This window comes from Scyliorhinus torazame, chromosome 15 (genome assembly GCF_047496885.1).
Source record: "Scyliorhinus torazame isolate Kashiwa2021f chromosome 15, sScyTor2.1, whole genome shotgun sequence".
Lineage (NCBI taxonomy): Eukaryota > Metazoa > Chordata > Chondrichthyes > Carcharhiniformes > Scyliorhinidae > Scyliorhinus > Scyliorhinus torazame.
In genome coordinates this window covers 169679988-169703670 of record NC_092721.1, presented here as the reverse complement: position 1 = coordinate 169703670, position 23683 = coordinate 169679988, and the positions used below count along the sequence as shown (strand labels likewise).

The window sequence follows — 23683 nt, the reverse complement described above, 5'->3', positions numbered from 1 at the left end:
CATAGGAATAATTTGAAGCATTTTCAGGAAAAAGAATGACACTGAGCTAGAAATGTTTGGTGTGTTACAACTCGCTCGCTGTGGCAGCATGCACTTTTTAATGCATTTTGTAGTCTTGAGCTATGGATATTGATAAGCTCTGAAGTTTTCATGGCTGTTAAACCACTCCTCCTACTGCCTGCTGCCATTGACATGTGTTGGGCAATCTGTCTGGCTGCATAATGAATGCACACTTCTTCTTGGCTGAAGTCCTGGGGCAAATTGGTACTCTAATCTAGAGCTTCAGGCGCCGAGATGGGGACATTACTCACCGTGCCACAAGACCACTGAGATATTGGGGCAGGTGACCGAGTTTGGTTTGAAGAAAGGACTTACAAGGGTGAGGGAGAGTTTTGGGCATGAGATTGCAGTACTTTGGGCCTAGGCAGCTGAAGGTGGAGTAACGTTAAACCAAAAGGCTCGAATTGGAGAAGAATGGGGCTGGTGGGCTGGTAAAGATTACAAAAGTAGGAAGGTTGTGGAAGGATTTGAACAATAGGGCATGCATTTCAAAATGGAGCTTCTGCTGGAGCTAATAGAGGACCCTGAGCACTGGTTGACCAGAAAAGCGTTGGAGTAACTGAGTCTACCGGTAACCAGGGAGTGGTTGACATCTTTCACAGTGTGGAGGTGAAGGTGGGTGACGGGTATGGAGGAGGCAGAAGGTGTATATTTAACCAAGTTCTCTAACTGGAGGTGGGGAAATGTTTTTCTCTTTCAATCCTTGAGGCTTGCTTTCCGATAAATCATGCAGCCATTTGAGCAATTTCTGAATTTGAATCCTCTTTTTCTCTTTCATGGGATATGAGCATCGCTGGCAAGCCCAGTATTTATTGCCCATCCCTAACTACGCTAAGATCAAGTGGCTTATTAGGCCACCTCTGATGGAAGTTAGAGTCCACTATATTGCTGCGAGTCTGAGTCGCATGTAGGCCAGATTCGACTGATTTTCCTTTTAAAGGACATTCATGTAACAGTGAGTTGGGTTTTTACTACAATTGATTGTTGTAAAACAGAGTGATTGATTGGCGACCACCAGGTTTGAACAATAACAAACTAGTTATTAGAATAGCTATGACTGGTAGGATGTGCTGCCGATTGCTACAGCTCCAGGATAGATTCTGCCCAGGAAAGCCTTTGTTCAACCCCGGGATCTGAATACTTTGCCCTGATTGGCTGACTGGGTCACATGACCCTTTTGAAACATCAGCCACTTACTGCAAACATACTATTTTAAAAAGTTAAATTTCACAATATTAACACCGTAAACTCAGTCTATCTGGGAACGTCCTCTTCCTCTGGGAGTGAAGTAGCTCAACAGGTTGTGTCACAGAAAGCTGACTTTCTTGTAAGGGTGCAGCAGTGCTCTTTACTACTTCAGCTCCCACTGGAATAGTACTTGTCCCTTCAGGCTGACTACGCCCTTGAACTAACAGCCACGTTACTGGCAGATGCAATCGGAGTGGATTGCCCCACTGGGTCTCAATGACTCCCATCGCCTTGAATAATCCATGTGGTTTTTTTAACCCTTTCTGCCTTAAAGGTCTGTACACTATATTCAGTGAGTCTATTTGAAGAGGGTAGTAAGGTGTGTACGTAACGTGTTTAATCCCATTTGATGACATGAAGTTTGGGAACTTGTCACTGATAAATGTTGTCCCATTCTCTGAAATTAGGACCTTTGGCAGACTGTGGCGAACAAAGCAGTGATGTAGCTTCTCCACTGTTGCACAGGAAGTTGTTGGCTTGATGTTCTAAAACTCTCACCACTTTGCACGTGGGCTAATAGCAGGAACATTGTACCCATAAATTTGTCTCTGTAACCAAAATGCACTCTCGTCCAAGGCTGGCCTGGCCATTGCCAAGGGTGCATTGGGTCTGCCGTTGGTCATTTCTGTTGCAGTTGTCATTGGATGCACTGTTTTATCATTCCTTCAATATTTGAGTCTATTCCGTGCCACCAACATAACTACACGTCAATTCTTTCATCTTTAACATTCCAGGATGGCTACTGTGCAATTCATCAAATAATAACTTTCTTCCAGGTATGGGGTGACCACTCTTGCTCCCCACAGGAGATGATCAACCTCCAGTTAAGTTTGGCCATCCATCCGTCTTGTTTGACAAGGTTTCAACTGTTCTGACATCCTGTCATGGCACCTATTATATGCTTGGCTTTTGACAATTACCTGATCTCTCTGGGTCCAGTGCTTTATCCATAGCGCCGATGCAGGTTGGGTATCTCGAAAGTTAAGGCTATTGCTGTTTCCTGAGGCACTGATGGAGGTGGCATACGTTCAGGTAATGGAAAACGCCTTAAGGCGTCTGCATTGGTGCTGTGTGCCGCTGGTCGGTGTTGGAAAACGTAAGCAGCCAATAACCAAGTCCAATGCTGTATCCTCTCGGACACAATTTGGGAGGGGGGATTGCGTTGTTCTCTTTCAAAAGCCCAAGTAAAGCTATACGAAATGCCTCTTGTATTTTTCTGTTACCAAAGACGACCGCTAGGCCTTCCTTAATTTTATGAATATCCCCTCTGTCACTCAGGGTCCTTGAAACATAGCCAATGGGTCTTCTGTCCCATCATTCATGAATATGACAAACCGTGCCAACTCCATATGGCGATGCATCACAAGTGAACATTGTTTAGAAGGATCAAAATGGATGAGTAAACATGTGGGTCAGAGGGTTTGTTGCACTTGCTTGAATGCTTCCTCACTCCAGCGTTTGTAATCTTTTAAAACTTCCTCCAGATTGGATAAATGCTCCTCCTCTTGGTCCCATTATCAAGACATCATGCAGCAAATTCCCCAGAGTAAGTCGACAAATGTCACCAATTTGACGAGACCCCCCCCCCCCTCAAATGTTAATCGTGTAGACTTTTAAAAAAACCTTGTGTGTATTAAAGGTGACAAATTCTCTGGAAGCATCATCTCATTACTGGTATGCATTACTCTTATCTAAATTGGTGTATGTTCGACGCCCCCCCCCCCCCCCCAGCCAACTTCACATACAGGTCCTCTATTTTAGGGAAAGGGTCCTGGATCACTGTCAACTTGTAGTCTTGGCAGATGCCAATGGCCGAGTCAGGTTTGATTACAGGTACAATAGGTACTGCCCACATTGCAAATTGTACAAGTTTGATGATGCTCTAATCCCCTCCACTGTCTTCCATACAGTTCTGGCCCTATCGAACCTTCTGTAGCTTCAGGATCTCTATGAATCTTGGCTTTCAACCTCTCTGATTTTACCCAATTCCTCCTAGAATACCTCTTGGTATTCATGCAGGCTTCCTTCGTCTATCTTAAATGTTCTAAGTTTCTCTCCTGGCCACCCCCAAGCAGCTAACAGTGACCGACCCTCTGAAATCAATATGAATGGCCGCCATCTCCGGTATGATGCACTATCAATTACGACGAGACGAGAGTAGAATGTAATCGAGGCTTTATTACACAAAGATGTGGTCTCCTACAGCAGCTTACAAAATGGCTGCTATTCGGAGAGTGCGCACATTTATACTCCGCCTCCTGGGCGGAGCCAGCAGGCAGGGATCTACCCCGTACTTGTAGTACAGGGACTTACTGTAATACCCATATATACAATATAATACAACAGTGGTGACTACCACATTCACCCCCTGTTACAAATGAGTCCAGCGGGGGTGGTAGAAAACTATATACATACAGATTGATTTTCAAATTACAGAGAAGGTTACAAATTTAGACGATCGGGCTCCTTGATCTGTCGTTGAGAGCGCCGCAGTGCTGGTGGTGACTCCGGCATCGGCTTGGTCTTTGGTGACTCCGGGAGCTTGTTGAAATCCTCTTCATCTCCGGTTGGGAGCAAGGGGAGGACGGATTGTCCTGGAGCAGGGTGGGGTGCACCGGGGGAGGGTGGCGCCGGGGCAGGGGGGGGCGGGTGTGTGTGGACCCAGTTGGTGCCAGATACCTGAGGGAGACTGTGTCTTGGCGGGTGTCGGGGTATGCTACGTAGGTGTACTGTGGGTTTGCGTGGAGTAGCTGTACTCTCAACCAACGGGTCCGCCTTGTGGAGCCGGACGTGCTTGCGGAGGAGAACGGGTCCTGGAGCTGCCAGCCACGTTGGGAGCGAAACCCTGGTGGTGGACTTCCTGGGGAAGGCAAAGAGACGTTCATGGGGGGTTTCGGTGGTCGTGGTGCACAGGAGTGACCGAATGGAGTGAAGTATGTCGAGGAGGACCTCCTGCCAGCGGGAGGCCGGGAGAATTCTGTGCCAGCTGGACGGCCCTCCAGACCGTCCCATTCTCCCGCTCCACCTGCCCGTTTCCCCTGGGGTTGTAGCTGGTTGTCCTGCTCGAGGCAATGCCTCTGTTGAGCAGGTACTGGCGCAACTTCTCGCTCATAAATGAGGATCCCCGGTCGCTGTGGACGTAGGCGAGGAAACCGAACAGAGCGAAGATGGGGTTGAGGGCTTTGATGACAGTGGCAGAAGTCATATCGGGGCATGGGACGGCAAAGGGGAATCGGGAATACTCATCGACCACATTAAGAAAGTACGTGTTGCGGCCGGGGAGGGGCCCTTTGAAGTCCACGCTGAGGCGTTCAAAGGGGCGGGAGGCCTTTTACCAGGCACGCACGGTCTGGCCGGTAGAAGTGCGGTTTACACTCCGCGCAGACCTGGCAGTCTCTGGTGATACCCCTGACTTCCTCGATGGAGTAGGACAGATTGCGGGCCTTAATGAAGTGATAAAAGCGGGTGACTCCTGGGTGACAGATCATCATGCAGGGTCCGGAGTCGGTCCACTTGTGCGCTGGCACATGTACCTCGGGACAGAGCATCGGTGGGCTCGTTGAGCTTACAGGGCGATACAAAATCTTGTAATTGTTGGTGGCGAGCTCTATCCTCCACCAAGATTTTATCATTTTTGATCTTGCCCCGCTGTGTGTTGTTAAACATGAAGGCAACCGACCGTTGGTCAATGAGGAGAGTGAATCTCCTGCTGGCCAGGTAATGCCTCCAATGTCGCACAGCTTCAACGATCGCTTGGGCCTCCTTTTCGACGGAGGAGTGCCAAATTTCGGGGGCATGGAGGGTGCGGGAAAAGAATGCCACAGGCCTGCCTGCCTGGTTGAGGGTGGCGGCCAGAGCGACGTCTGATGCATCGCTCTCGACTTGGAAGGGGAGCGTCTCGTCGACCACGTGCATCGCGGCCTTGGTGATGTCGGCCTTGATAAGGTTGAAGGCCTGGTGAGCCTCGGCCGTCAGTGGGAAAGCGGTGGATTGAATGAGTGGGCGGGCCTTGTCCGCATAGTTTGGGACCCACTGGGTGTAATACGAAAAGAACTCCAGGCATCGTTTGAGGGCCTTGGGGCAGTGGGGGAGGGAGTTCCATGAGGAGGCGCATGCGATCTGTTCTGAACCACATCGCCGAGACTGAACACTCACTTCTCCTTGGTTAAGTTAGGTTGAGGAGTGTGGCGGTTGAGGAGTGTGGCGGTATGGAGAAATTTGGTCCTGCGTCGTGGTCCTGCTGGTCGTGGCCACAGATGGTGACGTTGTCCAGGTAAGGGAAAGTGGCCCGCAACCTGTACCCGTCAACCATTCGGTCCATCTCCCGTTAGAAGACCGAAGGGAACCCTAAGGAAATGGTAAAGGCGGCCGTCTGCTTCAAACGCAGTGTATGGGCGGTCCGCCTTCCGGATGGGGAGCTGGTGGTAGGCCGATTTCAGGTCCACTTTCGAGAAGACCCAGTATTGTGCAATTTAATTGCCCGTGTCAGATATGCGTGGGAGGGGATACGTGTTGAGCTGCGTGTACCGATTGATGGTCTGACTGTAGTCAACGACCATCCGGTTTCTCCCCGGTTTTCACCACTACCACTTGGGCTCTCCAGGGGCTGTTGCTGGCCTCTGATACCTTCCTGCAACAGCTGCTGGACCTCCGACCTGATGAAGGTCCTGTCGTGGGCGCTGTACTGTCTGCTCCTGGTGGCGACTGGTTTGCAATCCGGGGTGAAGTTTGCAAACTGGGAAGGTGGGTCAACCTTCAGGGTTGCGAGGCCGCAAACAGTAAGGGGTGGTATGGGCCCGCCGAATTTCAGAGTTAGGCTCTGGAGGTTGCACTGGAAGTCCAGACCGAGTAGCAAGGCAGCGCAGAGGTTGGGGAGGATGTAGAGCCAGAAGCCGCTGAACTCTCTGCCCTGGACGGTGAGGGTGGTGATGCAGTACCCCCGGATCGCCACGGAGTAGGATCCGGAGATCAAGGGGATTCTTTGGTTAGCGGGGTGTACCGTGAGGGAGCAGTGCCTTACCGTATCAGGGTGGATGAAGCTCTCAATGCTCCCGGAGTCCAGAAGGCAGGATATCTCTTGCACGTCGACTTTCACCTTTGTCGAAGTGGTCGCGAGGTTATGCGGTCGAGACTGGTTGATCGTGACCGAGGCGAGACGCGGCTGGTCGGTGGCAGTTGCAGGCCATGAGCGGCCTGATGAGGTGCCCGACGTGCAGGGGTCCTGAGGCGGGTAAGATGGCGGCGTCCACAGGCCGCACGTGTCCTGGGGCAGGCAAGATGGCGGCGCCCATTGGTTCTGAGGCAAGCAAGATGGCAGTGCCCACGAGCCGCACGTGTTGAGTGGAGCAAGATGGCGGTGCCCACGGGTCGCACGTGGTTTGAGGAGAGAAAGATGGCAGCGCCCACTGGCTGCACGTGGGGGTGCTGGGTCAATAGCGGCGATTGAGCGGGCCTGGCACACTGCAGTGAAATGTCCCTTCTTGCCACAGGCCTTGCAGAGCGCGCTCCGCGCCGGGTAGCGCTGCCGGGGATGTTTTGTCTGTCCGCAGAAGTAGCACTTAGGGCCCCCCCGGGGTTGGTTGGCTACCGCGCGGCGCAGGCCTGGGGTTGGCTGAGGATGGTCGCTGATGGGGTCCACGATGGGGTGGCCGCTGGCGGGGTCCACTATGCACGGGGGGTGGGGGTGGGGGTGGGGTGGGGTGGCTGTGCGGTCGGGGGCGTAAGCCTGTACGTTGCTGGAGGCGACAGTGAGCGAGCGTGCTAGTTTCTTGGTCACTGCGAGGTCAATCGTGGCCCCTTCTAAGAGGTGCTAGCAGATGTAGTCCAACCCTATGCCTGTAACGAACGCGTCTCTCATTAGCAGGTTCGAATGTTCAGTGACTGAAACGGCCTGGCAGTCACAGTCTCTCACCAGGGCGAGCAGAGCACGCCAGAAATCCTCCGCAGACTCACCGGGAAGTTGGTGCCGCTTGGATAGGAGACGCCTGGCATAGATCTTGTTGGTCTGCTGAGCATAATTCTTCTTCAGTAGCGCCATGGCCTCTGCGTAGGTAAGCGCTTCCTGGATGAGGGGAAAAACGTTGGAGCTCAGCCGCGTGTACAGAATCTGGAGCTTCTGTGATTCTGAGATTGGGTCTGGCGCAGACCCGATGGCTAGCTTGCTTTGAAGCATACAATGTTGGAAGTCCTTTTGGCGTTGTCTGCTTGATGCAGCTACAGGCGATCTGGCTTGATGCGGAGGTCCATCTCTGAAAAATCTCTGTGTAATAAATTGATGCACTATCAATTACGACGAGACAAGAGCAGAATGTAATCGAGGCTTTATTACACCGATGTGTGGCCTCCTACAGCAGCTTACAAAATGGCTGCTGTTCGGAGAGCGCACACATTTATACTCCGCCTCCTGGGCGGAGCCAGCAGGCAGGGATCTACCCCCGTACCTGTAGTACAGGGGCCTTACCGTAATACCCATATATACAATATAATACAACAGTGGTGACTATCACACGGTAGAATCCTTGAATTATGGAATAGAATCCCATAGATCCTAAGGAGCAATTTATAATGGCCAATCCATTTATCCTACACATCTTTGGACTGTGGGAGGAAACCCACACAAGCACTGGGAGAACATGAAAACTCCACACAGACCGTCCCCCAAGGTGGGAATTGAACCCAGGTATTGGTGCTGCAGTGCTAAATACTGCTGCCCTCTAATCTCCCCACATCCCACAGTGTCTTTGACCATCTTGAGGTGCAAAAACTCCACATGCTCCATTAAACTCGGTCCCTGTGAAATTACAATTTAAGGGTAGCTGGGGCAGATTGCTGCCTGTAGTCCAAGGCCCATTGACCCTAAAATCTTGATAGTCTCACCCATATATGTGGCCAGTCATGTGTGTGGCAAGCCTGGCTGCAGTGTTATTTAATCTTGGGGGTTGGGAGGGGGTTGAACTCCTCCCTGGAGGTATCAGAAAGTTTGTTCTTCAACTACTGTGGCGGAGGCTCCCGTGTCTATCTTCTTCTTTTGAGTGGACAACCATTAATTGGGGCTATTCTGTCCACCTTCAGATTATTTAATGTAAAGACGCCTGGCCCATTTTCTGCATTCCCTTCCATGCTGTGCACTGGAGCTAGATTGCTGACCCTGCTTTCACTGGGAAGGCTCTGTTTATTCCTGCACTGGCACCTTGCGTTTCCTTTGTTATCACAGTCAAACCACATGCTTCTTTAAATCGGGGGGGGTTTCAAACTTGGGGTCACAACCTATGGGTGGGTCGCGGGCAGGTTTCAGGAGCGGCACGATCAGTCACGGCATTCATGATCGCGGCAGGAACGCCCAACGGCCGTGACCATCTTTTACAAAAGACGGCCGCAAACCTTTGAGACTGCCGGCCATCCCGCGCATGCGAGCTGGATCAAGCAGTGCACAGGCCCACAGTGCAGTGGGGTGGGTCCAAGGCCAAGAAACAGTCCAAGGCCAGTTTCCCACCAGAAGCGGCGGCAGAGAGCAGGTCACATGCTCTGTGCGCTAACATCGCGTGTTCTGGGCGCGAGGGAGATTTCTCCATTTTGTAGCTGCCAGCAGTGCTGGAGTGAGCTCCAGGGCCTCTGGTGAACAATCCATGAAGATGCTGCTGAAAACAGGAACAAAGCAGCATAAAGATTACTTGAGCTGTGGGTTATTAATTGTGTCACTGAAAATCAGGATGCAAAATTAATGTGATGTATGCAGGGAAGCACTGGCAAACGAAAGATTAAATCCCTCAAAACTTCAAAAACATTTGAAGACTGAACATGGCGAGTTTGAGGACAAACTGCTTGGTTTTTGTTTTTCAACGGATGCAGTGAGGTCTTAAATCATCAGCCGAAGTCATTATTTGAAATGTAACATTGGATAACCGAGCAAGTGAGATCGTGAGGACCACGCAGGCTCCCTGTCACATAAGGGGAAGTGAAAATGATGGGTTGTGTAGGATGGCCAGTTCGTAAAAATGGGTCCTGGGCAAAAAAGTTTGGAAAAACACTGCTGCACTTGTCCTGTAAGTATCTCTTCCACACCCCCACATCTATAGCACTCTTCACTACACCCCCACATCTATAGCACTCTTCACTACTCCTGGGCTGCTGACTGAACCTTCTATATCTCTGCAGTCTTTCTCTTTAGGCATTTCTCTGTTCATAAAACCCTGTGCCCCCAATCCTAGCGCTGCTGCTGCTGGCAGCTTCCTTCCAAATCATTTTTTTTTTTTTTAATTTAGAGTACCCAATTTTTTTTTTTTTCCAATTCCGGGGCAATGGCCAATCAACCTAACCTGCAGATCTTTGGGTTGCGGGGGTGAAACCCACCCAGACATGGGGAGAATGAGCAAACTCCACACGGACGGTAACCCAGGGCCGGGATTCGAACCCAGGTCCTCAGCAGTTCCACTGTGCAGCATGCCGCCCTGCTTCCTTCCAAATCTGATGGACTTCGCCGCCCTACACATTTTGAAGCTCTAGAGCACCTTTTTCTGCGTTTTCCAGAGCCAGCATGTTTTCCAGAGCCAGCGCAAGCTCCAGCACTGCCTTCAGGGTTATCTTGGACTCGGCCAACAATTTCTTCACCCCAAATACTAGACCGGCTTGTGGTGAACGTACTATGGTAATCATTCATTACTGAATTACATTGTACCATGAAGTTGCCCACGTGGGCTCCACCTATGGATCATTGTACTGTACTACACTGATTGTATCATGTTGGTGCCCTTGTGGCCTCTGCCCCTGGCTCCGCCCCCTTGATGGGAGGTACAAGAGCAGCTGCCCTGTAGGCGGCTCTCACTTGCAGAGCAGTCGCAGGCAGGCACTGTTCTAGTTGATTAAAGCCTCTATTCACTTCTATTCTCTGTCTTGAGTGGATTGATGGTTGCATCAAAGCTCTTAACGTGTCATAAAGGACAGGCCCATATTCACAGTGATCTGTTTGCCTTAGTCTGGCCACAGAGGCTGCTATCTCTTCTCCAGAGGCTCTTGTAGTTGAATTGAATTTATACTTTTGCATAATTATCAAGACTGTTTGGATGGTAATGGACTTTCACAAAATCTGAAGTATTTGTATTGGGGGCATGTAGAGATGTCAATCTCCTGATTTTTAAATGAAGGTTTAGGCTCCCGAAGTCACTCTTTGGCTTTCTTTTCCTTTTCCTGCTCTTTCCCTTGCTCTTTCCCTCTTTCCCCCCCACCCCCCCAAAATACCCAGACTATTCCATAGAATAATTGTTGACTATTTATACAGTGTGCTACTGACTCCTACAGCTCCAGAACGATTCTGCCCAGGAAAGCCCGTGCGAAGGCCTGCGATTCGCTTGTTATGCCCTGATTGACCGATTGGGTCACATGACCCTTAAATCTCAGCCCCTTAAAGGGGCCCACTACTAAAGTTGCCATGGTCACCACTACTGAAACTAGCTTACAATTCCAGATGTATTAATTGAATTTAAATTCTACCAGCTGCTGTGGCGAGATTTGAAACTGTGCCCTCAGAATTAACCTGGGCCTCTGGATCCAGTGAAACTACCACTAAATCTTTCCATTTGAATGAAGGGCAGGAACTTTGGATTTGGGACATCTCAATGCAGATATTTTCATTTTGTACATGCCCCATCTGTCCGCATCATAGAAACACTGATTATTCTAAACTTAACCAAAGAAGTCTGAAGTCGATGTTGTAAAGCTAATCCCAATGCATTAGAAATTATTTGAAGTGTGATGCTGTAGTACCTGGCTACTATAAATGTATGCATTATAAAACTGTCACAGCTGTGGTTACATACTGAACTAATCTCTCCTTCCTGCCAAACCTCATGTGGCACCTCAAGCATATTCCATTTGGTGTGAAATACATTGGTACCTTCTTGTCAACTTCAAAGAATTATGGGGACTGCTTTTCAATGGAAAGAAATATTATAAGAAGTTTGTCCTTTATTTGCATCAAGCAGTTACTCTTATCATTGAAATGAGGCCACAGTGCTGTAGCAAGTTCTTGTGAAAGAGTCCATTTGTGTATTATACCTTTTTCTTTTAAAACAGGACTGGGGACAAAAGTAACAAGACAGTAGTTCCCCTGCCCCACATGGTGAGGCACAGACTCCATTCATTGAAAAAGTTAACTTGGTCTGGCTGCAGCCCTGTGTGAATGTTTTGAGTCAGCAAGTTGCAGAAACTGTAATTGGAACATCGGGCAGTCTTTATCAATTATGTTTAATTTGTGTATGATGGGAATCGGGACACAACAAGGACTTTTAGCCCAGTGTGCCTTCAAATAATGTAGGCTGTCCAGCTGGGGCTAAGTACTTTATGCGCATTTCCCTACGCTATCCACTTCCTGCACTCTTGTTCAATAGAATCCACCAGTATTTAAGAAAATCAGAACTTGACCAATTTGTATTTTTTCTTTTGTTTGGCAGGATTTTTGGTATCGTTCTTATAATTGTTGATGTTGTTCTTGTAATTGTGGACTTGTCAACGGCAAATAAAAGTAAGCCTTTTAGGCATGGAATTGTAGGCGTATCATTGGCTATATCCTTCTTCTTTGCTATTGATGTTCTCCTTCGGATCTTTGTTGAAGGGTAAGGACCTTGTCTTATATTAAAGAAAAGAAAACTAGGATTTTAATGTTGCTGTTGGATAACTTACAAAAGTTTATACATTGAGAATAATCCCCTTTTTGGTGTCCAAATATTGGGATTAAGGGAAATAGGAGGGGGAAAAATACTTGGAAATAAATCTTGGCTCCCCAATACTATTGGACTAAATCCATTTCCAAAGGATTACATTCCTATCTTCTTCACACTAAAGCTGTTGCATCTTCAATTAAATCCAGATTTCACGGCATTTCCATATTGACACATGTAGCATGAAGGATCTGCATAATTATATATAATTATTGATCTCTCTCAAAAAAGGAATGTAATGCTAAAGTTGACATGTGATTCACAGTAAACTGATTTTTCCAGAGACTATTGGGGGAAGTGAAAATCAATTCCCATTGAACTGTAGCTCCAGTCCTGTGGCAATTTCACCATTTGACTTCCAGTGAAGGCGTGTCTGACAGTCGAGGTGTGTCTGACAGACTGGGAGTGGGATGATGAGCTACAGTGAGCAGAAGCTCAAAAGCCATAATTGTGGACTGAACTGATGTATTCAGAAGCAATCTCTCCATCTACATTTGGTCTCCCCAATGTGGCGAAGATGTCAGCTGTGGTTTTCTTGGCATGGGATGAAAATGGCAGTGTTCTTTTGCTGCTTGAGCGAGAAAGACCCCCAGACCACTGTTCTATGTTGGGTGGGATGACTTGAGCATATTTTATATGCATAGAGCATATTCTTTGGAAGGGCGTAACAAAGGGATATAGAATCACTATTTTGTACGGTGCAATAAAAACATGTCCATGAAATTATAAAATCGACAATTTGTGATGTACTTATTCAATCTGTCTGTTGCAGGTTCCGTGTATATTTTCGATCCAAGCTTAACATTTTGGATGCGGTTATTGTGGTTGTTACCCAAGTTATTACAATGGTATATGCCTTTTCTGATTTGAGTGGAGCAACACTCATTCCCAGGTATAGTGATATACATGAATGATACAACTTAACATAGACGTGATGGAAATGCTACATTTAAAATCAGAATTTTAAACTTTTTGTGCATTATTAATGTTTTTAATAAAGTATTATTATATTTCTTTAAATCACAACTTCAAACAGAAAACTTTGATCTAAATGGAGAAATGTTTGATTGAAGCAGCTGAATTTATCAATATATTAATATCTGTTCTCACTAATGTAGAGGAAAACTTGGTGCACAAATGGATGTTTTGAGGGAAAAACTCTGTTTAGCTTACCAAGTGTGGAACGACTATGGCAGTGTGATCTGTTCCGGATTCATAAGGGGCAGCATGGTGGCAGTGATTAGCACTGTTGCTTTACAGCACCAGGGACCCGGGTTCGATTCCAATCTCTGGTAACATTCTTCCCGTGTCTGCGAAGGTTTGCTTGGTTTCCTTCCACATTCCAAAGATGTGCAGGTTAGATGGATTGGCCATGATCAATTGCCCCTTGGGGTGGAGTTATAGGGCGGGGGATTGGGCCTAGGTTGGGTGGTATTTCGAAGTATCGGTGCAGACTCAATGGGCTGAATGACCTCTTTCTGCTCGAAATATGAGCTTTCTTATTAAACTGAAATTGGTGATCGATGAAATTAAGGGCTCAACAAAGAACAAAGAAATGTACAGCACAGGAACAGGCCCTTCGGCCCTCCAAGCCCGTGCCGACCATACTGCCCGACTAAACTACAATCTTCTACACTTCCTGGGTCCGTATCCTTCTATTCCCATCCTATTCATATATTTGTCAAGATGCCCCTTAAATGTCCCTATCGTCCCTGCTTCCACTACCTCCTCCGGTAGTGAGTTCCAGGCACCTACTACCCTCTGCGTAAAAAAACTTGCCTCGTACATCTACTCTAAACCTTGCCCCTCTCACCTTAAACCTATGCCCCCTAGTAATTGACCCCTCTACCCTGGGGAAAAGCCTCTGACTATCCACTCTGTCTATGCCCCTCATAATTTTGTATACCTCTATCAGGTCGCCCCTCAACCTCCTTCGTTCCAGTGAGAACAAACCGAGTTTATTCAATCGCTCCTCATAGCTTATGCCCTCCATACCAGGCAACATTCTGGTAAATCTCTTCTGCACCCTCTCTAAAGCCTCCACATCCTTCTGGTAGTGTGGCGACCAGAATTGAACACTATACTCCAACTGTGGCCTAACTAAGGTTCTATACAGCTGCAACATGACTTGCCAATTCTTATACTCAATGCCCCGGCCAATGAAGGCAAGCATGCCGTATGCCTTCTTGACTACCTTCTCTACCTGTGTTGCCCCTTTCAATGACCTGTGGACCTGTACTCCTAGATCTCTTTGACTTTCAATACTCTTGAGGGTTCTACCATTCACTGTATATTCCCTACCTGCATTAGCCCTTCCAAAATGCATTACCTCACATTTGTCCGGATTAAACTCCATCTGCCATTTCTCCGCCCAAGTCTCCAGACAATCTAAATCCTGCTGTATCCTCAGACAGTCCTCATCGCTATCCGCAATTCCACCAACCTTTGTGTCGTCTGCAAACTTACTAATCAGACCAGTTACATTTTCCTCCAAATCATTTATATATATATATATATATACTACAAAGAGCAAAGGTCCCAGCACTGATCCCTGTGGAACACCACTGGTCACAGCCCTCCAATTAGAAAAGCATCCCTCCATTGCTACTCTCTGCCTTCTATGGCCTAGCCAGTTCTGTATCCACCTTGCCAGTTCACCCCTGATCCCGTGTGACTTCGCCTTTTGTACTAGTCTACCATGAGGGACCTTGTCAAAGGCCTTACTGAAGTCTATATAGACAACATCTACTGCCCTACCTACATCAATCATCTTAGTGACCTCCTCGAAAAACTCTATCAAGTTAGTGAGACACGACCTCCCCTTCACAAAACCGTGCTGCCTCTCACTAATACGTCCATTTGCTTCCAAATGGGAGTAGATCCTGCCTCGAAGAATTCTCTCCAGTAATTTCCCTACCACTGAAGTAAGGCTCACCGGCCTGTAGTTCCCGGGATTATCCTTGCTACCCTTCTTAAACAGAGGAACAACATTGGCTATTCTCCAGTCCTCCGGGACATCCCCTGAAGACAGCGAGGATCCAAAGATTTCTGTCAAGGCCTCAGCAATTTCCTCTCCAGCCTCCTTCAGTATTCTGGGGTAGATCCCATCAGGCCCTGGGGACTTATCTACCTTAATATTTTTTAAGACACCCAACACCTCGTCTTTTTGGATCACATTGTGACCCAGGCTATCTACACCCCTTCTCCAGACTCAACATCTACCAATTCCTTCTCTTTGGTGAATACTGATGCAAAGTATTCATTTAGTACCTCGCCCATTTCCTCTGGCTCCACACATAGATTCCCTTGCCTATCCTTCAGTGGGCCAAACCTTTCCCTGGCTACCCTCTTGCTTTTTATGTACGTGTAAAAAGCCTTGGGATTTTCCTTAACCCTATTTGCCAATGACTTTTCATGACCCCTTCTAGCCCTCCTGACTCCTTGCTTAAGTTCCTTCCTACTTTCCTTATATGCCACACAGGCTTCGTCTGTTCCCAGCCTTTTAGCCCTGACAAATGCCTCCTTTTTCTTTTTGACGAGGCCTACAATATCACTCGTCATCCAAGGTTCCCGAAAATTGCCGTATTTATCTTTCTTCCTCACAGGAACATGCCTGTCCTGTATTCCTTTCAACTGACACTTGAAAGCCTCCCACATGTCAGATGTTGATTTGCCCTCAAACATCCGCCCCCAATCTATGTTCTTCAGTTCCCGCCTAATATTGTTATAATTAGCCTTCCCCCAATTTAGCACAATTTAGCTCAAGTCCAAAGTTTTATTGTCAACTTGTGATTGATTCCACATGTTTATTCCATATGTTTATTTGCATCTAGTGTTTCCAGTGAATTTTGATAGATGCACAACTAAGACAGACTTCAATACTTGGTCTTTGGATATACATAGGGAATCTGAAAGATGCTAACAGTGCAGGGACTATGGTGTTGACCAATGTGGCAGCCATTTTTGATTACAGCATGATCCAACAAAATAGTAAATTGGATAACCAGATAATCTATTTTATACTGTTTGAGAGGATTTTGAATAAGAAGGTCTGGAATCTATTTTTTAAACCTACCTGATCCGTAAAAGCAGACCAGCAACACTTTTTAAAAAAAAAATCACTGGCATATTTCTCTCACTTCATGATTAGGGATAACGTTTGGAGTATATGAGCTCATAGTGTTGAGGTGAATGTCATCCACTACCATTTGAGTAAGGGAAATGCACTAATAACCAATTGACTGCATGGATATTGACATCATGAACCCTGAACTGGAAGGTTGTGCAAAAGGAGAAAAATGATGTGAAGCGGTTTAATCGCGAAGAGATTATTCGTGAAATGCATTCCTTCCAGTAGTTTATCTATGGCTACACAACTTGCTGCTAAGTGGAGTAGAACACATCTTTGCACTTTTCCTGACCTTAGGTTTCTGATCTCTCGGATATAATTAGGAAGGAATGATGTAGGATGGCCAGCAGGGAAAACTGGAGCAAATATTACAGCCAGTTTTCTCTAATCATACGGGTATTCTAGATTGAGTTATATCCCATTTGATGCACCTAAATCCCTGCTGTTTAACCACTTCAATAATAGCTGCCTCCTACCTTAGGCTAGGAACAAACCATTTGGGTCAGCGAGTCCATACTGGTGTTTATGTTCCTCATTAATTGCCTTCTAACCCCATCAACATAGCACTTTTTTGTATTTCTTTCTCCCTCCACTAGATTTCCATTTTAATTCGTCTGTGCTATTTTGCCAAACTACCTGTGATGGATAGGATCTAATTCAAACGTTCTCTTAATAAAGAAGTTGCTCCTGCATTCCCTATTGCCTCTCCCTGATGAGTGAAATATCTTTTCTGCTACCCTTTCATAACCTAAATAAGATTATCTTAACAGCCCCAGCCTGTTCAATCTTGCTGATCCAATCTTTGCTGATGGGTATCTAACATCGTTAGTCTTATGACATCTTAATCTTTGAAATTATTCCAGCAATATTTTTTTTTGCACCATAATCGTCAGCATCCCTCGTTTTTTATAATCTGGCGACGAGAGCTGTTAACCATATTCCAAGTATGGTCCAAACTGAGTTTCCATGCAAGTTCAGCATAACTTTTGCTTTTCAATTCTGTCTTTCTGGAAATGAATCCCTGTGCTTTGTTTGCCTTTTTTTTGATGGCCTTATTAATCAATATCGCTATTTTTAGTGATTTATGTATCTTTCTCCCAGATTCCTCAGCTCCTCTACCCCATTCAGACACTTATTTTCCAAGGAGTATTGATATTGCTATGTAATTCGGCGACCCCAGCTGAGAACATGGTATTTGATGATTTGACCAATTACAAGGAACTTAGTCACTTAAAATTTATCTATGCAAGGTATTTGAAATCCTTAAATTGTATAGTATATACATTTGGATGATGTGTGGACAGTCTTGTTTTAAACTTGTGTGTTTTGTAGAAAAGGGTACCAGAATTTTTTTTCTGCTGATTCAGATACTCTTATTGCAAGAGGAGGGAAGTTTAGATTTCTAAAAGGATGGATAATTCCTCTAATAAACTTTGTTCCTTAGGGTGGTGACTGTTTTTCGAGTGCTTCGAGTTGTCATCTTGGTTAGAATTTTCAGGCTTGCCTCACAGAAAAAACATCTGGAAAAGGCCACCAGAAGAATGGTGAGTTTGTCTTTGAAACACTCCCAAAGCTGGAGAGTGCTGTTTTTTATTGTAAAAGTCGGTTTTTAAGACCTCTGCCAATATATTGGCTCCCTAACTGGCTGGGAATGGTGGTGAAATGTAGTTACAATATTAAAGTTACAAAAGTTTCTTGATTAAATTATAGAAGGGTTACAGCACAAAAGGAACTTAATGGATTTGAATTAAGCACATGATTTGTTGGGTTGTGCTATGAATGAAACAATAAGGTTTTGGGCAGAGTCACATCTGAGTGAAGGTTTCACTATTTTCAATGTTAGATTAAAACCAGAACTGTTCGTGAATGAAGGCAAAGATTGCAAGGCCTGCTGTTGGTCAGCAAATAAGTTAGCAAGTGGTATTTGGTGTAGGGCAGAATATAGGTTTATGGTGGATGGGCGCCTGAACCAGAGAACAGGGGAGTAACTGACGACAGGCAATATGGGCATAAGGAGGGTTTCGGCAGAACCTGCGGGCAATGTTAGAGAGATAGAATTGGGAAACTTGGGTTGTAAATTTTTTTTTGTAAAATTTGTTATTTTTTAATTTTTCACAGTATTTAGAAGTAATTATTCATTTTCACAGTATTTGGAAGCGTGACTTTGGGAAGAATCGGCCTAGACAACTAATATGACTTAGTACTGCAGAGTATAAGCCCTGGAAGACTTTGGTCTACTGTTCTTGCAACAAGCTGCCTATTGTAGTGTTTAATTGGAGGGTGGAGTGTTTGTGTAATGGTGACTGGTACTTTGACTTTCCACTATAGTTCTGGCTGGAATGAAGTGTTGAGGATTTAGCCCATGGTGCTGCTGTGTTTTCCTCTTGACTGAATTGCAATCTTTTATTCAGCACTGAAGTGACTGCTTCCAAGTTGAGCATGCTGCGATTATATTGAAATCAGAAATGCTCCCTGGCTCCAAAGTTTATTTTGTTAGATTTAAATGTTAAATTTAAATATTGCACAGTTTCTCTCTGTCACAGTATTTCTTTATAATAATGAGCTCCTACTTCTGTCTAAATTCAGAGACCCACTCCTTACTCGAGTGACCATAAAAGCATGGAAAATAGGAGCAGGAGGAGGTCATTCAGCTCTTTGAGCCTGCTCCACCATTCATTATGATCATGGCTGATCAAGCAACTCAATAGCCTAATCCCCCCCCCCACCACACACACACACACACACACACACACACACACACACACACAAATATCCTATGACCCTTCGTCCCGAGTCCTATATCTAACTGCTTCTTGAAAATGTACATTGTACAATGTTTTGGCCTCCAGTACTTTTGTGGTAACAAGCTCCACAGGCTCACCACCATCTGGGAGAATCATTTCTCTTAAATGGTCTACTGCATATCCTCAGACTGCGACCCTGCCTCTGGATGGCCCCACCATTGAGAACATCCTTCTTGCATCCACCTTTCTCGTCCTGTTAGTTTTATAGGTTGCTATATGAGATACAACCCCCCTTCCCCCCCCCCCCCCCCTATTCTTCTGAACTCCAGTGAATACAAGCCTAACCGATTCAATCTCTCCTCGTGCATCCATCCTGCCATCCAAGGAATCCATCTGGTAAACCTTCGCTGCACTCCCTCTAGAGCAAGAGCATACCCAAAACTGCACACAATATTCTTGGTGTGGCTGTGTGAAGATCCTGTATAATTTCAGCAAGACATGCCTGCTCTTGTACTCATCCTCTCTCAATTCAGGCCAGCATACTATTTGCTTCCTTCACCACCTGCTGTACCTGCATGCTTACCTTCAGCGACTGGTGCACAAGGACACTCTGGTCTCATTGCACATTCCTCTCCTAATTTATGGCCATTCAGATAACAGAGTGCCTACAGTGCAGAAGGAGGCCATTCGGCCCATCGAGTCTGCACCAACCCTCTGAAAGATAATAGTCTGTCTTCTTGCTACCAAAATGCATAACCTCTCATTATACTGCTCTCATTCATTTGCTGGGCAGCATAGCAGCACAGTGGTTAGCACTGTTGCTTCACAGTGCCCGGGTTTGGGTCCCTTTTTCTGCAGAGTCTGCACGTTCTCCTTGTGTCTGCATGGGTTTCCTCCGGGTGCTGTGGTTTCTCTCTCTTTCCCCCCCCCCCCCCCCCCCCCCCCCACCACCACCAGGCACTCTGAACAGGCACCGTAATGTGGTGGCTAGGGGCTTTTCACAGTATGTCATTGCGGTGTTAATGTAAGCCTGCTTGCGACAATAAAGATTATTATATTGTGAATAGCTCGGGTCCCATCACCAATCCTTGCAGTAGCCCACTAGTCACTCTGTGAATTTGAAAAAGATCTATTTATTCTTGCTGCTTCCTGTCCACCCGCCAGTTTTCTATCTATCTCAATGCACTACCCCATATCCCTTTAACTTTACATGCTAATCTCTTATGCGAGACTTTGTCAAAAGCCTTCTGAAAGTCTAAATACACCACATCCATTGGCTCCCCCTCATCAACTCTGCTAGTCACATCCTCAAAGAATTATTTTTTTAATATAAATTTAGAGTACCCAATTATTTTTTTCCCAATTAAGAGGTAATTTGGCATGGCCAATCCACCTAACCAGCACATCTTGGGTTGTGGGGGTGAAACCCACGCAGACACGGGAAGAATGTGCAAACTCCACACGGACAGTGACCCAGGGCAGGGATTCGAACCCGGGTCCTCAGTGCGTAGTCCCAGTGCTTGCCACTGTGCTGTCCCTCCTCGAAGAATTCTAGTAGATTTGTCAAGCATGGTTTCCCCTTCATAAATCCATGCTGACTGTCTAATCCTGCCACTATGTTCTAAGCACTCAGCTATAAAATCTTTGATAATAGATTCTAGAATTTTCCCCACTAACATCTGGCGTTCTGGTTTTATAATTCCCTGTTTTCTCTCTACCTCCATTTTTTAAATAGTGGAGTTACATTAGCTATCCTCCTGTCTCTAGGAACTGTTCCAGAGTCTATTGAATCCTGGAAGGTGACCACCAATATTTCTGGAACACTTATACTCATTAGGACCTGTGGATTTATCAGCCTTCAATCCCATCAGTTTCCCTAACACCATTTCTCTACTAATATTGATCTCCTTCAGTTCCTCCCTCTGAACCTTGCACTCCCCAACATTTCTGGAATCTTATTGTGTCTTCATTTGTAAAGACCAAAATCATTGTAGTCGTCTTTGTTAAGATTCAGGACCCTAGTCGCAGAATCAACTACTTCACCCTCCATTTTGATTTTTTAAAAAAAATGTTTTTCCTATTATGGTCACTCATCCCCCAAGGGGTCTCGCACAACTTGATTGCCAATGATTCCATTCTCATTACACCAGTACCCAGTCTAGGATGGCCTGCTCGCTCGTTCCTCAACATATTGGTATAGAAAACACAATCCCTTACACACTCCAGGAATTCTTCCTCTATGGCATTGTGACTACTTTGATTTTTTTCAATCTATATGCAAATTAAAATCCCCCATAATTACAGATGTTCCTTTCTCCTGTCTGTTTAATGCCATGCCATTCATAAAATCCCCACTACAGTTTGGGGTTCTATACAATGCCCACGAACATTTTTTGCCCCTTGGTGTTTGTATGTAATGGATTTTGATATAATGCTGCACAGAGAATTGATATAAACTCTTTTAATATACAGGTATCTGAAAACAAAAGGCGCTATCAAAAGGATGGATTTGACTTGGATCTTACTTACATTACTGGTGTGTAGATGTCCTGCCAATAAACATTTTGCTTTTATTTTGAAAGAACCTTTTGGCTCCCACTTAACATTTGTAGTTAAAGGAATAGCAATTTTTTTCTCCAGTTTGAAACCAGTGTCATGTGTTAAGAGTAGCCCAGGAATGAATTCTCTTTTTTTCTTTTTTGTTTTGGGTTGGGAAGACCCTAGCATTTCTGCAGTAACAATGTTCAAGTTAGTAATTTGGATTTTGGTGTTAATTCCTCCCACCTCAATATCTCTGGAACAATGTTAGTGATTCAGTATGCAATACAATGATGTGTATATGAGGATCATTCACCTGAGGTTGTTAATTGTTCTGTGTACTGTTTACAGATCGAGTCATTGCCATGTCGTTCCCGTCCTCTGGGAAGCAGTCTCTGTACAGAAATCCAATTGAGGTACAGTAAGTCTTAATGAATATGATACATATAAAGCAGCCAGCTGTGCACAGCTTTATAAATCTGAGATATCAAACCATTTAGTTTGTTCGGCTATTTTTGTTTCATCCTGCTTTTCAAAGAATAAAATATTACAGCACAGGAACAGGCCCTTCGGCCCACCAAGCCTGCGCCGATCAGATTCATTATGATTCTGATTTCCCCCCCCCCCCCCCCTGCTGACGCTTACTCCTCTGCGTAAAAGTCAATAAATGGCTGCCATCTTCGGGCGAACCCTAGTAGTGAACCTCTCAAGGCGAACTTGACTTTCTCTAGGACAAGAAAGCTTGCCATGTCCGATAGCCATACCTCAGCCCTCGGGGGGGGGGGGGGGGGGGGCTTTGAGTCCCTCCATGCTAACAGTATTCGCCGCCGGGCTACCAGGGAAGCAAAGGCCAGAACGTCGGCCTCTCTCTCTTCCTGGACTCCCGGGTCCTCCGAAACCCCAAAGATTGCCACCTCAGGGCTCATTACCACCCCAGTTTTCAATACCCGGGACATGACATCTACAAATCCCGGCCAATACCCCCTGAATTGAGGGCATGACCAGAACATATGTACATGGTTAGCCGGCCCTCCGGCGCATCCAGCACACTTGTCCTCCAGCCCAAAGAATGTGGTGCACGATCTTAAACTGGATCAGGCTGAGCCTGGCACATGTTGCGGTCGTGTTTACTCTGCTCAGAGCTTCTGCCCAGACACCGTCTCCCCCCAACCCCCACCCACTCCCGAGATCCTCTTCCCACTTAAGATTCAGGTCCTCGGTCTGTGTATCCTCAGCTCCCATTAGTTCCTTGTAGACATCTGAGACTCTACTCTCCCACCTCTCCCCTAGAAACTACCCTGTCCTGCCTCCCCTTCGGCGGGAGACATGGGAAGGACGGCGCCAGTCTGCGGACAAAATCCCGTACTTGTAAGTATCTAAAGTCGTTCCCTCTCGCCAGCCCAAACTTCTCCTCCAGCGCCCACATGCTCGGAATGCTCCCCTCCAGGAACAGATCCCCCATCCTCACAATCCCCGCCCTCCTCCACAGTCGATACCCCCCCCGCCCCCGTCCATATTCCCTGGGGGAAATCAGTGGTTGTTGCAGATTGGGGTCCACACCGATGCTCTTACCTCCCCTACATGCCTCCTCCACTGGCCCCAGATCCGAAGAACCGTCACTACTATCGGGCTGGTGGAGTACCGTGCCGGCGGAAGCGGCAGAGGCACCGTGACCAGGGCTACTAAGCTAGTGCCCCTGCACGAAGCAGCCTCCATCCGCTCCCAAACCGACCCCGCACCCACCATCCATTTCCTTATCATCGCTATGTTGGCCGCCCAGTAATAGTTGCTGAAGTTTGGCAACGCCAGCCCCCCTTCTCCTTTGTTCCTTTCAAGCATCACCCTCTTCACCCGTGGGGACTTCTCTGCCCATACAAATCCCAGAGTAATTTTATTCAGCCTCTTAAAGAAGGACCGCGGGATAAAGATGGGGGAGACACAAAAACAAACCAGAACCGCGGCAGAGTCGTCATCTTTAAGTCTGCATCCTCCCCGCCAAAGACAGCGGGAGTGCATCCCACCTCCGGACCTCCTCCCTCAGTCGATCCACCAGTCGGAACAGGTTGAGCTTGTGCAACTTGACCCGGTCCCTGAATCCCCAAATATCAGAAACTCTCCCCCGCTAGCCTGAACGGCAACCCCTTCCACCTGCTCTCCTGCCCCCTTGCCAGAATTACAAACAACTCGCTCTCAGCCATGTTCAGTTTGTATCCGGAGAACCGGCCAAATTTCCCCAGGGTTGCCATAATACC

The 23683-nt window shown here is 46.6% G+C and overlaps 1 protein-coding gene across 4 annotated transcripts in view; it reads left to right on the top strand.

Annotated features, from left to right (window-relative positions):
- tpte (transmembrane phosphatase with tensin homology) overlaps positions 1 to 23683 on the top strand; it is a 119047-nt gene that overhangs the window by 41907 nt on the left and 53457 nt on the right. For all 4 annotated transcript variants that reach the window (XM_072477073.1, XM_072477074.1, XM_072477075.1 and 1 more), the window contains 5 exons: positions 11754 to 11915; positions 12793 to 12912; positions 17594 to 17693; positions 21366 to 21429; positions 21783 to 21847. In XM_072477073.1, coding sequence (XP_072333174.1) covers positions 11754 to 11915; positions 12793 to 12912; positions 17594 to 17693; positions 21366 to 21429; positions 21783 to 21847 — 511 coding nt within the window. The remainder of the gene's footprint in view (positions 1 to 11753; positions 11916 to 12792; positions 12913 to 17593; positions 17694 to 21365; positions 21430 to 21782; positions 21848 to 23683) is intronic.